At 39.5% G+C, this 20,674-nt stretch overlaps 1 protein-coding gene across 2 annotated transcripts in view; it reads left to right on the top strand.

Moving 5' to 3' along the window:
- Window positions 1-20,674, top strand: part of sphkap (SPHK1 interactor, AKAP domain containing) — a 134,713-nt gene that overhangs the window by 57,461 nt on the left and 56,578 nt on the right. For both annotated transcript variants that reach the window (XM_084409061.1, XM_084409064.1), the window contains exon 2: window positions 4,649-4,743. In XM_084409061.1, coding sequence (XP_084265187.1) covers window positions 4,700-4,743 — 44 coding nt within the window. In that variant the 5' untranslated portion in view covers window positions 4,649-4,699. The remainder of the gene's footprint in view (window positions 1-4,648; window positions 4,744-20,674) is intronic.

Below are 20,674 nucleotides of genomic sequence, written 5' to 3' on the forward strand. Positions count from 1 at the left end.
TCAGTGTGTCAGCCAGGTTTAAAGGGGGGGCGTGACCACAAATGTTTGAGAAATGTTTTGCGTTCCATGAGAAAGTTTGCGTTCCCTCGCAAAACTTTTGTGTTCTTCGTGAGTGAACGCAAAGTTTCTTGGAGGAACACATGACATTTGCGAGAGAACGCAAAAGCTTTGACTTATTATTTTTCCTCCCATCTCAGTTTAGTCTAACGCAGTATATGTATTATTAGTTTTTAAAATAGATATAGAGTAGAAGAGAAAAGAAAGTGTTAGTATTAATGGATCAAGTGTTACCGAAATAGTTCCGTCTTAAACCGTTTCTTGAAAATGGCTATGGACTCGGCAGCTCGGGTTGAGTTAGGCAGGTCATTCCACCAGCTTGGTAAAGTCAAGGTAAAACTGGCAACCAGTGGAATTTTTTGAGGAGAGGTGTGATGTGCGCTTTTTCAGCTCGTTAAAGACCACTCTTGCTGCAGCATCTGGATCAGTTACAGAGGTTTGACAGTTGATGCTGGAAGGGCTGCCAAGAGAGCATTACTATTGCCCAGTCTGGATAGAACAAGAGCTTGGGTCGGCACCAATGGCCTCGTGGTCAGCGTGGCGACATGAAGCGCCGTTGCACTCGGGCGGCCCGAGTTCGAGTCCCGGCTCGTGGACCTTTCCCGATCCCGTCCCCCGTCTCTATCCCACCTCGCTTCCTGTCCACTCTATACTGTCCTGTCACAAAAATCACCATAAAAACAATATACAAAAAAAAAAAGAACAAGTACTTGGACAAGGAGTTGTGTAGCATGCTCTGATAAGGGCCAAAGGAAGGCCCTTAGGAAGGAAGATCATCAATCACAACTCCAAGGTTCCCGGCTGACCTTGATGGAGTTATGGTTGACGAAGCTAGCTGAATGGAGAAGTTGTGGTGCAGTGTTAGGTTGGTCGGGACCACAAGCAGCTCTGTCTTCGCAAGGTTTAGTTGAAGGCGGTGGTCCTTCATCCAGCAAGAAATGTCTGTCAGGCAGCCTGAGATGCGAGTATCTACTGTCGGATCCTCTGGATGGAATGAGAGGTAGAGTGATAGGAAAAATCATTACTCTGAATGACAGATCCTAGTGATGATGGAGAAGAGAAGTGGTCCAAGCACTGAGCCCTGAGGCACTCCAGTGGCTTAGACACCTCACTTAACCCCTCCATGACACCCTAAAGGACCTACAGTACCTCAGAGGTAAGACTTGAGGTAAGACTGCACCATTGGAGTGCGGTTCCTGAGATGCCGCTTTTGAAACCAGACTGGTTGTTGTCCAGGAGGTTGTTCTGTGTAAGAAAGGCAGAGATCTGGTTGAAAATAACTCGTTCAAGTGTTTTCGCAACAAATGGAAGAACGGATATTGGTCTGTAATTTTCCGGATGTGCTGGATTTAGACTGGGTTTCTTAAGCAGTGGGGTTACCCGAGCCAGCTTAAATGCTGTGGGAAAGGTACCAGTGTGAAGAGAGGTGTTGATGAAGTGAATGAGTGCGGGTACAACTGAGGAAGAAATGGCTTGAAGTAGATGAGTGGGAATAGGATCAAGCGGACAGGTAGTAGGGTGATTGGAAAGGATGAGTTTGGAGACTTCTGCCTCTGAGAGCGAAGAGAAGGAGGGAAGAATGTGTGTGTTAGCTGTTACAGTTTTTCTCAATTGCTAAAACACTAAAACCCATTGGCTGAACAAAGTTCTCAGTTGCCTGAACTCATTTAGCTAATTGTGCAGTCTGTTGGCAATACCTTAACCATTTCATATGGTAAAACACAATTTGCAGATCTCACTTAGACTTTTCAGCAAAACTCTAAACACATTCTCATTCTCAAAACACATTCTGCACTGTAATGCACATGTCATCCTTACTGGTTAACACAAGTGGCAACAATCAAATACAAATATAGAGAACACATGTCATTGATTGAACACAACCACTCAAAACTGATTTACTGTAACCTGTTTCAAATTATGCCCAAAGACAAGAAGAAGCACACTGATCACATGTTTACTCCTTTGATTTTTGTCCCTTTTAGTAGTGTATACTGTAGTACAGTGCATTGTAGGCTGTATACTGTACAATGAACAAATTGTATGGCCCTGAACATTGTGCTTTCCATTTGTTACTGTAACAGTACTGACTGCTCAATAGATTTTGACTGGTTGCAGGTTCATATCAACAAAGAACAAGAATTACAGTATCACAGAGACAAAGGACAAGTTTGTGAGATGCAGGGTACAGTACTGTAAAAATAGGGGTACAAGGAGGAGGAAGAACAAAAAAAAATTGCAAAGAGCAAAGCAGAGTAGTAATTTCTGATACATTTTGAGCTACTATGATAGAACATGTTTTCGTTCATCAAAAGACAATGACGGAAACATATGAAATTTGTTTTGAGATTAAAAATGTACTTCTCCCTGAACTTTTTGATGGTACAGTAAGGTGTCACGGGTAAGTCTACAAACAGAATAGCAGTCCACAGATATCTTTCGAGAACTATATGTTTTGAACAATGTGTTTTCTGTTTTTTGGTGTATTGTTTACTGACTGCTTGATAGTGTATATCATTTTGATCACTTTGGTTATGATTTGAGAGCAGTGTTTGATTTTGAACACAGGTAAAACAGTTTTGAGGCGAAAGTTTCATTTTGCAAGAGGAGTCAGAGGTTTTGTGAATAGTGCTTGAAGATGAGGTGTTGTGTTTAACGTTTTCAGAAAAAGGAGCAGGGTTTCAGAAATTGTGTTTTAGCAATTGAGAAAAACTGTAAGATGTGTGTGTCAGTTTGTGATGTGGGAAATTGGCCGCTGATGGTGGTTGTTTTATTTATGAAGAATGTGGCAAAATCGTCAGCTGTTAGGGTTGATGAAGGAGGAGGAGGAGGAGGGTTAAGAAGAGAGGAGAAGTTTTGAAAAGCATGGAAGAGTCAGAAGATTTGTTATTTATTTTAAGTACATGAACTGTTTTAATAAGTAATAAAATGCAGGACAAATCCGTATTTCACAATGCCAACATATATTATGTGCCATACATCAATTTTGTTTATACCAGTTAATTTTTATGACCTGATGATGTATATCCTCATAATCATGTCAGGATATTGAGTCATCAGTGTCTCACTGTTTAGTGGATCAAGGCCATTGCTAGTGTCTGAATCTGTGTTCACGATATACTGATGGATGAAGTAGGGAAACAGGGAGTGGATCGAGACACGGCCAAAGAGTAGCGAGTGAACTACAACATAACGGAAAGCACTATTATTAAATCATCCTGGTTTACAGCCTACAGGCACAGTGTGATACAGGACCAGTGATGTGCTTTTAGGTTGAGGGCTGGAGAGAATGTAATTGCTTGTTTTATGTGGCAGTAAAATACACATAAATTTTACCACACGCACAAATTGGGGGCGTTTGTGAAGGTATGTGTTTTGTGCTGATTTTGAGATGAATCCATTCTCACTATGCTGTAAAGCAGCAGTCCAGCACCTGTCACATGACGCTCAGGGAAAGCACAGCGCTTAGCGGGAGCCGAAGAGACAGGCTGCCATCTGTTTCACACGCACAAACACACTCTCACATCCAAACCCACCATTTCACACATACAGAACGCATACCAGAGACTTCGCTTCATGACAGATGACCCCTTATAGTGCTGCAGTCGTGACTTCAAAACCCGGAAAACTAATTTGCCAGTGGTTCCCCTCGCCAGTGGTTTTTATGATGGGGTTTTTCAATAGGGTCTGTGGTAAACATAAGTTGATAATACTGGACGTAATGTAAATTCACACTCACACCCCAAACATTCTTATTGTTGCTTATTAGAAATATGTACGTTTTTTTCTCAAATTTGTGTTTCCGATATGGGTTATGTTGTAGAGCAAAACGTTTCAAGTGTCGTCAAGTTATGTTTACCACAGAATATTTTACTCATAAATAAAAATGTAAAAAACATTATAAAAAATCAAAAGGGAACCAGTGGCAAATTAGTCCTCCGGCTGCAGCACTCTATTACACTGGACAATTTTGAGGATTGTGATTAGTGGATTAGAAGAATCTCCTTGAAAAATGGATCTACTTCCATTCTTGCACTCTTTCCTTTTTACCTATAGTGGCCCGTAAAAAAGTATTTGTACGCTTGAATGTCAAAATAAATAGATTACATAACAAAATATCAAAACAAGTGGCATTTATTTGAAAGAAATATAGTGTAAGCACACTTTTCAAGCAAAACATCTCATAAAGAGAAGAACATGTTAATGTCTTTCTTTATACCTCTGACTTTATATATTTCTATATATGTTTACTAAACTTTCAAAAATGCTGTTTCAAAGAAACTACTATTTCAGTCTTTCTACTTCAAAATGTACCAGTTAATTCAATGTGTTTCTTACCTTTCTTATGAATTATTTGTGAAATTTACTAGAATTTTCTGAGGGAAAAAGTAAATCCCGCACAAAATATTTTTCAATGTACATAGAGCATAGAGCAGTCATACATAAACCCATGATATATACGTTTCATAATTGGTCCTTTTGGATATGATGTTGTAGTATGTGTGTTAATAAAACTCTTACAGTAAACAATTAATTGTTGCATTCTTTCTGTTTATTGTGTATTATCTTCATTTTATTCATTCTTTTCCAGGCAGAGCAACCCACACCCTAAGCACCGGAAAAGACGAGAAGCAAGGCAAACATGCTGTCTAACCTGCTCACCGTCCTCCGAAACTTCACGGAGAGGTGCGTTCATGATAAATAATCCCCCCCCCCCCCCCAAGATTATGTTATTGTATATAAAAAGCTACTGGAGGTGCATTCTCCTACTGGAATGATCCTTATAAACATGCTTATTTCTTTCTATCTATCATCTCTCCATTTTTCTCTCTGTAAATCTTTTCATTCATGTTTATTAGGCCACAATAAGACGCCTGCTCTTTAAAAACGTGTGAGAAAGTTGGATTATATTCCTCTTTGTGCCATTAGGAAATGAAGGTGGCAGCCAGGCGAGAAATCTACAGAGGATTAGTCTCTTTGGGTTGCTGTTATAATCGAGCGAATAATCTTCTTTTTAAGTGCTCCCTCTCCCTAGTATTCCCATGCTCTCATTCACCAAATATAGATATTAGTGCAATTTAATGCCTGCAAAATGGCTTTGGCTGTAAATAACCATTTTTGCACTTGATTAATCTTGGCTATCTGTTTCTGGGTTCTGTGATGTTTATTACTTTATCCAGCTTTTGAATGTTTGAATGAGTGCGTTCACGCTGATTTCAATTGTCAAATTTAATCACATACAATCCTCATCGGATCTGTCTGCTGAAACCACTGAAGTAACAAAATACATTTAGTATTGTGTGAATTTTTTGAAAATTAATGGCTTTGTGACTTTTCCAAAACTTAAAGGAACTTATTATGTAAACAGAAAATCTTAATTACATCCATGAAACATCAAAAAGTTCCATTACTTCTGTTTGGAGTTTGGAGACCCCAGATATTAAACATGAATTAATGCAATTAGTTTTCACATGATTTTCTGATTACTGTAGACATACACCACTGCAAATTTTCTGTTTGGATTTATTAAATTGTATGTTTTTGGTGAGGTCAGTGTTGGAAACTTTATTCCTTCATCGAAGCAAGACCAGGAGATGTTGGGATATCGTTCAAGCAGAAGTTATTCTTTATTGAGGACTTCGCTGAGCGTTGCTGCAGTCATTGCCAGGAATTGCAACTTTGCTGAGCAGAATCATTCGTGTGATATCATCATCTTAACCTTTAAAGCTAAATACAATATTATTCACCATGATGTTATGTAAGGAAGCATATCTGAAATAGATTCTTAAATTTGTAATCCTTCAGTCAGTTTTATAAAACTTTAAAAATGTTATTAATACTGTATATTAGTCACATTTATTTGTGATATCACAGTGGATTTAATATTCAGTAATATTTTGCCTGTTGGGTTTTATCTAGTATGTTTACAGGGCTTGACATTAACTTTTTGCTCACCAGCCACTGTGGCTTTCCAAAGTTACTAGCCACTCAGCATTTTCACTGGCTACAGTTTTGACATTGATACCAAATGCCATATAATTATTTTTAATATTATCTCATAATTTGGCAGCAGTTGTATTAGGCTACTGTCACTTTAAGGCATGGCGCACGGATCCATTATAGCCTACTGTTACACATGCATTTTCTTTCTCAACTGTTTACATTCACTTAAATCATAACTGATTGTGTTTACGTGAATACTCGCCAAGACCAGCATTTTGACGTTATTTTGTGTGTATTTGACTGTTTAAACACAATAAGCAGTGAAAAAGAACTCAATTTAGTAGTGAGAGGCGGCTTTATGTGCGCGCATTTTGGGTGTGAGCACAAAATCTGCAGGAAAGTATGCGCAATACCACGGCGAAATTCAAACCCTGTAACACCAGCAATATTCATAAAACGCAAAGGAAAATGAGAGGAGGTGGGTTTGTGTGTAGATCGGAGAGATGAGAGAGCCAGAAAGCGTAGCTGGTCTCGTGTATCTATTCTGCGGAAAATAATTGGAGTATTGGAACTTAAGTGTTTAATTTTTTGATTGCAGGAATACATACAGTGAACTTGAACTTAAGAGTTTCAGATATTTCAGCATGGATATGTTGGCCTATCGAAAAACAACATTTTTGTAGATTTTTTAACAACACTAGTTTATTATTTCAAATGCATTTTAAAAGACTACAATTGAAAAATGTATGGATTTTATATACAAAATTCAATCCGCCGAAGTGGCTAGTAGGAGTGACTGCGTCACACGCCACTGCTGAAATCCACCCACATTTGGCAGGCGGCGGGTGTTAATGTATACAAGCCCTGTATGTATATATTATTTATTTGTTTATCTTTTTGTCATAAATTCCTCTGATCTAGAAAAAAAAAAAAAACTGGGTTATGTTGTTTAGAAATATTCTAATTGGTAACACTTTATTTCGATAGTCCACTTTAGACATTCTACTAACTATAAGTAACTTTGCAACTACATGTCAACTAACTGTCACTAGAGTATTAGTAGACTTTCTTCTTACAGTTTTTCTCGATTGTTTACACACATTTTCTGAAAGCATGCCTCATATTCTCAGAACTCTACACACAAATCCAAAAAAACACACACAATGGGCAAAACCCCTCAATTCTCCTGCAAAATGAAACTTTACATTCAAAACAATGTTATTTCTTCTCAAAATGGTATTTTGTTTTCAAATGACACACACAAACCATCATATGAATAGACATTTATAAGAACCAGTTGAACACTGATGTGCTCAATGTAAAACACTATGATGAATGGAAAACACTTCTTCTCCATTCATCATAATGACTTAGGCCTTTTTTTTGTTCAGTGTTACACTTTCTACAGACAGTACATACATAAGTGTGCTGTAAAATATTTGAGAATATTGTTTTTATACTCAGAACACACAAATACACGGTAACAAATATATTTAATTTTTCCCACAAAAACAATGTACACAGTGTACATCCCAACCAACACAAAGTTGCACACACAGTGGTCTACATACAAAACAACAGAAGAATTGATTGTATACAGTTACAGTAAAAAAAAAAAAAAAAGAATTCCAATGTTGGCATCCATAATTGCTCCATTGAAGAGCTCACCTGTGGCCCTTTTATGCTAAAGCTCTGATTGCTAATTGTAAAACTGTGTGACGGGTGTTTGCCCATGTGATGAGTCAGTGTGCATATCTGAATGGCAGTGTGTTCCTTGTGAAAACAAGAGATTTTCTGCATGAAAATTGTGCCAAAAGCAGAGAATTGGGTGTAGTGTTTTGAAAAAAGTGTGTTTTAGAACAGCAATTTGAGTGTAAAGCAGGAATTGTGCTTGTAGTTTAGCAGAATTGGTTCAGGGGGTTGGTGAATGAGTTACATGTTGTGGTCATTGTGTCTCAAGTACCAGTATTTGTGTGTAAACAATTGAGAAAAACTGTAATATCTGCTAACACTTTATTTTGTTGGTCCCCTAACAGACATTCTACTGACTATAAGTAACATGGCAACTACAAGTCAACTTATTCTACTAACCCAAACCCTAACACCTAACCATAACCTAACAATCTACTGCAGTCTACTAATACTCTAATGACAGTTAGTTGACATGTAGTTGAAAAGTTACTTATAGTTAGCAGAATGTCTAAACTGGACTATCAAAATAAAGTGTAACCTTTTAAGTTATTTAATTTTAAATGCATACATTTATTTATTTGATTTGTATTCATTGTCACATACCATGTTACAGTAATTATAACATTCTGCTTACTTCCCCTCCACACCTTTAGGGGGCAGCAAAATCTGTGTTTTTTTTCTCCCCTAGACATAAATACATTAAACTGCCACCACCCATCATGGTAGAGGCTTAATAGCTGAGTGCTTGCAGAGAGAGAGATATGAGAATGGAAAGGCCAGCACTTCTGTATGCCGCAGGGATACGCCAATGAGCGGGGTGGGGGGGTCGTAAAAACAGTAGTGGCTGACTGGGTGCTGAGTGTGCAGGTGTAAGAGTACAAGTTGTTTTTCATCGCACACACCGATGCGTTTGTGTATAGGTGGACTTAACTGCAGCCTTAACTTTGAGAGATGGCTGTGATTAAATAGATGTTGTGGTGTCTGTGTGTTGGGTGTTGGGTGGGTGGCAGGATGTTTTGTAAGTAAAAATTGTTCCTGTAATCAAGCAACAGGAAAAGGTCATGTGTTATTTCTTTAAATGCCATATCACAAAGTAATTTCTGTTATTCTGCCTGGGAATGATGATATCTGAAGCCATCTGATTAGCTTAATTATTGTAGATTTGTTTATTGCATGGAAATGATAATTCCTCATATGCAGCTTGAGAATGATACTGTATGCTTTAATCGTTCGCACCACTCTTTTCCATACAGTCTTTAAAATCTATTCTTTGTATTCCATAGAGGAAAAACATTTTAGTTTCCGTAATAGTCTCCACTCTTGTAGGAAGGCTTTCCACAAGATTTTGAAGTGTTTCTGTGGGAATGTTTGCCCTTTCATCCAGTAGAGTATTTGTGAGGTCAGGCACTGATGTTGGACGAGAAAGCTTGGCTCGCAATTTCCGTTCCAGTTCATCCCAAAGGTGTTGGATGGAGTTGATGTCAGGGCTCTGTGCGGGTCAGTCACCAGACTCATCCAATCGTGTGTTTATGGACGTTGCTTTGTGCACTGGGGCACAGGTATGCTGGAATAGAAAAGGGCCTTCCCTAAACTGTTCCCACAAAGATGAGAGCATAGCATTGTCCAAAATGTATTGGAATGTTGAAGCATTAAGATTTCCCTTCACTGGTAGTAAGGGCCTAGCGCAACCCCTGAAAAAACAGCCCCACGCCAGTATCCCTCCTCCACCAAACTTTACAGTTGGCGCAATACAGTCACTCAGGTAATGTTCTCCTGCTATCCACCAAACCCAGACTCGCCCATCAGATCGCCAACCAAAGAAGTGTGTTCTGTGATTCGTCACTCCCCAGAACAGGTTTAGACTGCGTGTTTTACACACTGTTTTACACACGTGTTGTACAGTACTTGGTGATGTGAGGCTTGCATGCAGCTGCTCGGCCATGGAAACCCATTCCATGAAGATCCTGCCGCACAGTTTTTTTGCTGGTATTAATGCCAGTGGAAGTTTGGAACTCTATGGAATCATCAGAGTGTTGATGACTTTAAGCACCATGTGCCTCAGCATTCAGTGACATTGACTTTACATTGACTTCTTCCACTTCGTGGCTGAGTTGCTGCTGTTCCAAAAGGCTTCTTCTTTGTGTACCACAGAGGAAAAAAGTAATAGTTTTGAAACGACATGAGAGTTATAAATGACATAGATGATAAGAATTTATATGAAGCCTCTACTATTTCTTTAACATAGTGAAGTGGTCCTCGAGGTTGCAATAATTTGTGAATGGGACAGGAAGGACACATGGAGGATGTGTGTTTCAGTGTGTGTGTGTGTGTATAGATAATTAATGAGGGTGGGTTGGGGGGATCTTCACCCTGATTGAGGTCATAAAGGTAATGAAGAGATGCTTTCATTAGTGTGTTCGTGGATATGAGTGTTTGGAGGACTTGTGCATGTGTGTCATCAGCCTTCTGTCTGGTGTGTTACCTCAGCCACATGTTCATGTGTGGAGGGGGTCAGGAAGTAAATATGCATAATGTGGCAAATAAAGCCCCACTGAATGAACAGATAATTAGACGACACTCTGTTGTACTTGAGCTAAAGTTTCAGAGTCTGTGTCAAGAGTCCACGTGTGCGTATTTATTGAAGTCGAAAACTGTGTCCGAAATTGCTTCCTAGACTCTATACAGTGCACTTCATGTCAACCATTTGTGATTTGTTGTGTTCTGAATTCCTTTGCCAGTAGAATGTTTGTAGGATTGTTATAGTTGTCCTAATTTAGCAAATGTAAAGTAATTTAGAAATTAAAGTCCAAATCTACTCTTATTTAAACTTCATTTAAAGGGATGTGTCTCCTTAAGACTTCAGTGTAAATGCTCATTGCTATGATTGGCTATCACCATTTCATATGAAATAAGTATTACAAGTGGAACTCTTTTGAAAACGTTTATTACATTTACACTATTATAGCTGCCGAGATTAACTATGAACAGTGTTTTTGTAGCATTATATTTAGATCTATTTACATCAAAGGTTGCAGCGCTGAATATTGTAACCGATCACAGTCATGTCTATTGAGCGCATGAATGCAATGATCTCGCCATTGCAATGAGGACGGATAAATGTAAACGAATAGGTGCTGTGACCCAGCGACCTTTGCTTACGATTTGTTTCTGCGTACCATGGATTATGCCATAAATCCAGCAGGTTGCCCCCGCTGTTAATACACAGCATAAGTGCATGTTTGATTATGGGATGCTGTTAGTTTGCTCTATCCATGTTTGAGACTCCAGCAGGTGCATATCTGAGATCATCATAACCGATTACAACAAACAAATGGATCCCTCAGGACTTGCCAATTCCCCCTCTTGCTTTTCCTCTTCTCTCCCTCCTTTTTTCTTTTAGCCTTCACCATATAGACCTGAAGCTATTCTTTGTGCTTTCCATTTTATTTGTGATGTTATGTGTTTATTGATTGGCCAGTAGTGTCTAGACCTGAATTGATTGAGGTCTTTTATGTCTCCATAGTGGGGTTATATTGGAGCAGCATGACTGGTAATGATATTAGCTGGGGTTTAGGTTGGCGAACACTCCCACACATACAAACACACGCACACAAGCAAACACAAAGAAACGTTGACTCTTGCTCATGATGCCCCAACGTGGTTTGGCACGAGGTGGTCTGATGTCTGGCAGGTCTTGCAGAGATCGGTTATGTTGGTCTACAATGACTGTCAATTAATACTTTGAGTGGTCTGCTGGCCTGCTTCCTGCGTTTGTGAACAACAGACAGAGTCTGGAGAGTCTGGGATAAAGATGTTCTGAGAGATTAGTATGCAAAAGAATGTTGTGCAAAAGAAAAGAATGCTGATCTTCGTTATCTTTCATCAAAATGTAATAACTTACTCCGCCAACTTTCCTTTTCCAAGTATAATGTTAATCAGTTTCCAAAAAGTTTCTTGGGGTTGTTTTATGCAGCTGGTGTAGATAATGCACCCTACAATTCATTTAGAAAAATCTACCTATACATACAATTCAGTGCAGCATCCAGCTAAAATAAACACTAGTGGCATTAAAACACCAAAAATTTTACTCCTTTTCAAACAAATTATGATCACAGGGGCATATTATTGATTAATAAAGACTTTTTTCACACGTTTTCTCGCACAATACTATGTTATGAACTCAAAACTCTTTTACCATATGCATTATCTGTAAACTAATATGTTATGATATTTGCATCATATAATCAGCTCCATATGTACTGCTTTTCTGCACAGCATTGCACTTGTGATGCAGTCGCTCGAGTCGCAACACTCAATAAAAAATCCCTCAAACACATGTACTGTAGAAGTAAGCTAATAGAGCATGGGAAATAGAGCAACTTTGCAATAGAGCAAATACATTTTTATCTCACATTTGCTTATGTGGTCAGGTTTAGGGTTGGTGGTGGTACATTATTTTCAAAAACGATAGAGCATTAACCTGTCAGTCACCACTGAGTCACAAGACATTTCACCTTGAAAGTGTTACAAAACATACAAGAAGCAATGTAATTTTGCAGAAATTTTGCACATATTTCCAATGAGCCTGAGTTGCATAATCTAATGAGATGGATGGATGAGTTGCATAATCTAATGAGATGGATGGATGAGTTGCATAATCTAATGGGATGGTGGATGGATGGATGGATGGATGGATGGATGGATGGATGGATGGATGGATAGTGACTTCTAGAAATAGAAAGTGAGAGAGTGAAAGGTGTCAATGGAGGGCAAAGTGTCTCCAAGTAGAGTTACCTTTGCAACTTCTGACACATATACACATTAAACCTGAAGGCATCCTCTGTGTTTTTGTCTCAAATATATCCCATGTTTGTTGTTCCAGAGCACAGTGCTTTTCTTCCTCTCCTCCCTCACATTCTCTCGCTCTCTGTTTCTTGCTCTCTCTCTGGTCGGCGAGATAAACTCATGCAACACAATTTGAATTTTAATCCGCAACCGTAATACTCACATGTTTTTCTTCTCATTGCAGTCGGGCTCTGGCAAGTAAAGAAAGAGAGAGACACGGAACTGGGCCTTAACTGTCAACCATGCATAATGAACACAATAGGCATTATATTAGCATTATCACACATCATGCCCTTAAAAATACACAATAGTAAATTTCAACACAAAAAATAGCTTATAAAGAGGTTTCCCAAAGATTAAATCTCTTGCTTTTTTACTTCTCTTTCTTCTTTATCATTGGTTTATTGGCCTAGTGTTATTTTTCAGTGTCATGTTGAGTTGCAGTCTGATAATTTCATGCTGCCAGAGCACCAGGAAAAGTGTTTCTCCTAATGGCACAGCAACCTGCAGCCGATTTTAATAAATGATAGTGGGCCCTAAAGCCCATGAGCGGGCCAACAAGAGACATGCACGTGGCTCTCGGAGGGAGGGCAGCGAGGAAGTAAAGGAAACGTGGGTACAGTAATGCATGGCTATTTTTAGACTCACTCCTGCTCTGCCCTGTGACATCTGCAGATCGTTGTCTGTTAGCATCGGTGCGATGAGCCATCAGCTGCGACATTTTGCTGGTCTTAAAGGTGCACTGCCATTTTTTCCTCATTAAGAAACATTTTACACAAAAGAATGTAATATTATGTCCCCTCATGAGATGAAGACTCCAGTTATATCAGTAGCTAAAAAGCAACCATAAAAGTATGATGGTGGAAGAATTTCTTTCTTTTTTTATTGCAATTCCTATGGAGGCCATTTGTGCCATGACAGAAGCTGAAACTCACACTTTCTCCTCTCTCCTTCTGCTCCTTTGATTCCTGCTACCTGCTGTTTCCATTGCAGGGTTTAATTTATAATTGATTTAAAAGGCGATCATACATAATTAATTTCTGTTTGCTAATGAGGCCTAAAAGACATTGACAGATCCAGTTGAGTATTAGTTTTCTACATGCACAGAGTTAATTGACACTCCCAATGAATTTCGGCTCCGGTCTGGACTCTGTTTTATTATTGATAAGGATTGATTAACTTTGATAGAGACATCCACAGACAAGTCTGAGCGATGGCTACAGAGTGTTGCATTACTGTGGTCAAACATGACTTTAACCTTAAACTGTCTTTAGCTCTGATTTTATTTACTATATCTGCTTAGTTGCACAATATCTGGGTGAATGTTATAGATCAGGTACATTTGATGAATTGATCCTTACAGAGGTCGTGAGAAATCAAATTTTGCTTTACCTATTAAAATGAGAATTCAATGTTGATCTTGTCACGGTGTGGTGCAGGCAGAAGAAGACGAAGAAGAGTCAAAAGTTCCAATGCAAACTTTTATTCACAATATAAATCAAACTGGTACATAGAAGACGGGCAGAGGGTTCACACACACTTAACGACGTAGATCGGACAAAGACTGACTGAAACAGAATGGAACTAAATACAAACACAGATGAACACTGATTAACAGAACACAGGTGATACAAATTACGATGACTAAACAGGTGACAAAACTGAACTGATAATGACAGTAACCATAGATACAAAGGAGTGGCGGGAAAATAGAACAAAGGAAGACATGTGACTACTAAAAACAAGACTCAGACAGAACACAACTGTGACTCCCCTACCCGCAAGACGTGTCCTCGCACCATTGATGGATCAACTGCGGAGGGCGGGAAGTTGACAAAGAGTAGGTGAAGGGCAGACAGAAGGCAGGAGGGACCAGGGCAGAGCAGACGGTGCAGGCGGCCAGGGCGGAGACGACAGAGGGAGGAGCCATGGCGGAGGCAGGGCTGGCGACTCCAGGGGGCCGACTGACGGAGGCGTAGCAGGTGGAAGTGGAGACCCGGATGGAGCCGGAGAGCCGACGAGCCAGGGCGATGCTGAGGATCCTGAGGGACATGGCAATGCCGACGGCTCTGGCGACCGAGGCACAGGCGGGGATCCGGAAGGCAGCGGTGGAGCCAGAGCGACAGAGGACCAAGGTTGAGCTGGAGGGAGTGAGGAGCCAAACAGAGCCAGAGGGACGAAGGGACCAGGCGAAGCCAGAGGAGTATAGTCCCGAGGCGAGGGCAGGCCGACGAACGACCAAGGTGAAGCCGGGGGGACGAGGGAGCCCGGCGGAGCTGGTGGACTGATGGGCCACGGTGGAGGTGGGAGAGGGAGGTTGGGTGGCAATTCAGGAACCGGCTCAGGCTCAGGTTCTGGAACAGATTCCGGCTTGGGAACAGACTCAGGCTCCGATACAAACTGATAATGACAGTAACCATAGATACAAAGGAGTGGTGGGAAAACAGAACAAAGGAAGACATCAAAGGTTGACTACTGAAAACAAGACTCAGACAGAACACAAATGTGACAGATCTACTATAAAAACATACTGTACTGCGAGGGAATAAGGGCTGAAGATACTGTTACTCCTAAACACTAGAGCAACTAAAATGCCAAAGCATGCTGTTCCTGATTGTGTTTTGCACAAGCTACACTGCATATCCTTCCAGAGCATCCCAACATTAGGGAAGAGTGCCTGAAGTTTATTTTTAACAAGGTCCCCAATCATTTCGGCCTGACCTTAACAGTTTGTGCAGCACATTTCTGCACAGATTAATTTGTGAACCCAATATAATGCAAGCTTTGCATTGGAATGGCTCTTGTGAGAGCCGTTACTGCCATTGCATGAGTCATCAGTACACTACATGTGACACAATAAAGGATATATGTAGTTGCTTCAGCACTGCGACGTCCGTAGAGGACACTCCATTGATTTCCCGTATTACCTTACGTCAGAGAGAGACTATTGGCATGGGGCAGTGCAAACTACATTTGGTCCAATGGCAAACCCGCTGTGTGAGAACGGCAATGTACAATTTGTACAAAATGATTGGAAAAATCTGACATATACTGAAAAAAATTGGTCTACATTCTCAGGGAAAAAAAGTACAATCAATGGGGCGGTATACCCTTTCAAAAGGGACAGTACAACTCTGTACCGTATTTACCCCTTAAGGGTGCATATTAGCACCTAAAGTGTACATAATAGGAAAGGGTACCACCACAGTGACAGCTTTTGTACCTTTTTTTCTGAGAGTGTTTACTTTGAAACAATTTTCACTCAGATATTGCTAGTACATTTCACAAATAATTACAAATGAAACAGCAATAACAAATTGAACGAAATGTGCATTTTGGAGAAGAAAGGCTTACAATGCACTAAAATAATTGTATTTACAAGTAAAAAAAAAAAAAAAAACATTTTTTACAGTGTACATCACCAGAGAAAAGTCAAGTCTGTTGTTTCACTGGGAGATCAAGTTATGACTTTTTATTAAACATGACAAGCTCAAAAATATATGCATGGATGAATTATTTATAATAGTACGTATTTAGAAAATAGAGTCAATTTTTAATTCATGCCGAAGTTTATTTTTATTTTAAAGGTTACTTATTTTGTTTTGGAGTCTCCTACAATAAGTTTACATGCAACACATAATAGTCACCTTTATTTATATAGTGCTTTTTACAATACAGATTGTATCAAAGCAGCTTCACAGTGATAACATGAAAATAATACAACAAAGTTTGTTTCTAGAAGAAAATTGCGTCATCGTCCAACATAAGTTAGGCAGATCAATAATATTGTTGAATATTAAATGTCCCCAACTAAGCAAGCCAAAAGCCAAGGCAACAGTGGCAAGGAACCAAAACTCCATCAGGTCACAGAATGGAGAAAAAAACCTTGGGAGAAACCAGGCTCAGTTGTTCAGTTCTCCTTTGGCCAATGAGCGAACAGTGTATGATTATGATCCAGGCAGCATTACAGGTCAGAAGTCAGATTGGATTAGAACATTCAGAATATTTATCCAGTTCCATCTGGTTGGAGGTCGGAGTCACGCCGGTATGGAGACAAGTTTGTTGAGGATCAGTGCCGATGGCTGTCGTGTCGATGAGGCCTTCACAGGGCTGATGATGCTGGCACTTCAGGGATGCGTCATGGATGAGTCCAGGTGCAGGTCCACCATCTGATCTGGATACGACCGGGATCCAGCTGACTTCAGTAAACGGGAGGGACTGGTTGACACTTCAGGACTGCATTGTCATCATGTCCAGGTGCATCAGATCTGGATACGGCCTGGATCCGGTGGACTGCGGTAAACTTCGGATAAACAGAGAGACTAATATTAGCGTAGACGCCATCCTTCTTATGATGTAACAAGTACATCAGGATTTATGGGGAATGTTCCCGGTTCCGGCTGACCTAAACTATGCAGCCTAACATTGAATTATAGAAGTCTATAATGTGTTATGTGTCTGCTAGGCCAAAGACATGTGTTTTTAGTCTAGATTTGAACTGACAGAGTGTGCCCTGGTGGCCTGTACAGTAGCCAGTACAAATCTAATACGTGGTTTATCATTTACACTATATATTGTTCCATTAAGCACCAACACTTCAAAAGAATTATATTTGAAACTAGACTTCTTAGTAATTTTGAAAATATTACTATGAATTACAGCAACACCTCCTCCTTTGCCTTTCAGATGAGGTTCATGTTTATAACCGTAATCTTGGGGGTGACTCATTTAAAGTGATGTAATCGTTTGGTTTTAGCAAGGTTTCTGTCAAACACAGCACATCTAGGTTATAGTCTGTAATCATATCATTAACAATAAGTGCTTTTGAAGTAATGGATCGAATATTCAGCAACCCAAGCTTTATCATTTGCTCATTTCTATTATATTTGTTGAACATCAATAAAAAATGTACCCTTAGATGGGTTTGGAAGTTTTTAGTATGTCCTTATTCGGGGAAAAGACACAGTCTCTATTTGATGATATCTCGGTGAAAGAGTCTCTATGTGATGGGATTTATCTGACCTCAGTGACGTGAGACAGCTAGCAGACGGTCGGTTTAGCCAGTCTGTCTGCTTCCTGACCTGAGCCCCAGATTGTCATGTTTGAGCTCTAAGACTATGTGCCATATTGCTAGAGAGAAGAGCAGCACCATCCCAGGAGGGATGAATACCATCTGTTTTCAACAGGTCAGGTCTGCCCCAAAAACTTTTCCAGTTGTCTATGAATTCTATATTATTTTGCGGACACCACTTAGACAGCCAGCCATTGAGTGAGGACAATCTACAAAGTATCTCAGCACTCCTGCAAACAGGAAGGGGGCTAGAGCAAATTACAGTGCTTGACATCGTACTTGCGAGTTCACACACCTCTTTAATGTTAATTTTGGTGATCTCCGACTGGCGGAGTCGAACATCATTAGTGCCAACGTGAATAATAATCTTAGAGAATTTACGATTAGCATTATATATATTATTATATATACATAATATACATTGCAGCATCACCTCTTTTCTCACAATGTCTAAAAACGGCTCGATAAAGGATTCTGGTTTCTCTAGACCCCTCCTTTCCTACTCTGCTCTGATTGGTCAGATAGCCCAGTCATGTCAGAAACGAAACATCCATTACCATATCTGAATTTGGTAATGAAAACGTATGAATTCTTACGAATTGGTCGTGAGATAGCGTTGCGATTCCTCATCCTTTGGAAGTGCATGCAAAGTGGATTTGCTTTCGCTGTGCAGAAAAGAGTGTCTTTTCGACATGTCGACAACATAAACCAAACTCTTCCAGGCCTCAGTTACAACTACAGTGTTTGAGGGTCAAAGTAGACGCTGTTCACGGACAGCCAATGAAGAGATTTGTTACAAACCTACATAGGTTTGTGCAGGAACTCTCTGCTGTCGGGTTAATGCTGGTGTTGAGGAGATGCATGACACAGATTAACAAATATAAATACTTTAAATCACTAGGAGAGAGTCACTAGTAGAATACACAGGGAATAAACACACTTCTAACTTTGACGAGAATGGACCAAGAATTTTAAGCCAAACTGAGATTTATCATGCACTTTCAGACCTTTTACATTCATGAACAGCTATATTACACACTACATGAAAGGTAATATCCACACAAAAAAAACACGATAGTGGCGCTTTAATGTTTTCTCATTGGTCTTATGCGGTGTCTTTCTGTACAACACTGATATAGGTGTGGGTGTGCAGTCTGTGCCAGAGTAATCTCGTGCATTCTCACACTGGCCAGCAGGACCACAGGGCCTGGCATCTCATCGCCGTTTTCATGCCAGCTAGTAAAGCATTTAGATGAGGAAGTACGGTATATTTGACTTTATTAGTACAGACGTGAAAAATGAAAAAAGCAAACAATTGTTGGCCTCAAAAGTATGAATATTCTCGTCTTGATGCTGGATGCAATAGTAATAAGAACCAGATTTATTAGAATATAAAATTAACACAAATTAACACAAGATTTGGTGTGTATAATAAAGGATAATGTTACGATTTCATTTGAAAACACAAGACATATGTCACAAACGTTGTTCCCGCTGTTGAGTCAGCCTCATGGCTTTGTTTTTAGTCTCGTTCTAATGATGTGCATTTCAGTCCCATTTCCACAGATCATTAGAACAGCTTCCATATTCCAGGAATGATTCTGGCCTTCTGTGTGCCATTAGTAGCAGTAAATTATGCCTCTTTTGTATATGATAATGTCCTCTGATATGTCACTCAGCTATGTCTCAGTTCTAATCCTGATCCATAATTGTTGCATGTATTGCCCTGCCATGCAGGTCGACTGGCGTTAAGGAGCGTTAATTGAATTGTGGAGACCAAACACCTGGTATTCCATTTGGTCTGCATGTTAATTAAGGAGCATAATTAAGTTGTCTGAAGCATCCGTTGGACTAATTACAAATCTGAGTAATCCCTCTGGTTTGGATGACTACACACACACAAAACACACATGCTAACAAACAAATGTATACACAAACATGGAGGAATTGAGATATATAAATAATACAAATATATAAAGGACACAAAAGGTGTTTGTTTCTTAACAATAATGAGGTTCTATTTCATGAATGCAATGGTCTGAAAAGGAAATTGTCCTTAGACAAATAATTTAATGTGTTCATTTTCAGCCTCTGCAGATTTAAAGGTAAAATTGTCATTGCATTCTCACCCTTATGCATTATCTAACCCTTGCTATTAACCCATCTAGACATGTCACATTTGAAATTCATTGAGATCAAAAGTGTATCGTCAAACCTGGCACAGCACATCTTGGCATGTCATATTTAAATGTAAATAAACAATATTTGATAGCTTCCGTGAAGGGTAAGATTTCAAGCGAAGATTTTACATTTTGGTCTTATCTTCACACAAATCTATCTATCTATCTATCTATCTATCTATCTATCTATCTATCTATCTATCTATCTATCTATCTATCTATCTATCTATCTATCTATCTATCTATCTATCTATCTGTCTGTCTTTCTGTCCATCTTGTAGTAGAATTAAGTAAAAGAATCTGAGACACATTCTGAGATTTATGTGGATATTGTATGGGTTTGCTCTGTATGGACATGCAGTGTTAACTTTATCTGTGCAGATCTTTAAAAGACTTAAATATACCCTGTTTTTGGAGAGTGTTTTGGAGTTTGATAGCAGCTGTTACCATTTGCTTATTATTTGGGGGCAGTCATGGCTTATTGGTTAGAGTTTGACTGGTAACCTGAAGGTAGTGGGTTCGATTCTCAATACTGGCAGGAAATGACTGAGGTGTCCTTGAACAAGTCATCTAACCCCCAATCGCTCCCCGGGTGCCACTGAAAAAAATGTCTGGCCACTGCTCCAGGTGTGTGTATCCACGGTTTGCAGTGTGTGTGTGTGTGTGTGTGTGTTCACTACTCACTGCTCCTAATGCGTGTGCACTAACTTAGATGGGTTAAATGTAGAGGACAAATTCTGAGTATGGGTTACCATACTTAACCGTCACTTTCACTTATTAGCAGCACGAACATTCTGTATAATATCTCCTTTTGTGGTCCAGGAAGGGTTTGAGGAAACAAGAAATTTAAAATTTTGTGTGATATTTAAGAAAATGGGCTTTCATT

This window comes from Rutilus rutilus, assembly GCF_951802725.1.
Source record: "Rutilus rutilus genome assembly, chromosome: 5".
Taxonomy (NCBI): Eukaryota; Metazoa; Chordata; class Actinopteri; order Cypriniformes; family Leuciscidae; genus Rutilus; species Rutilus rutilus.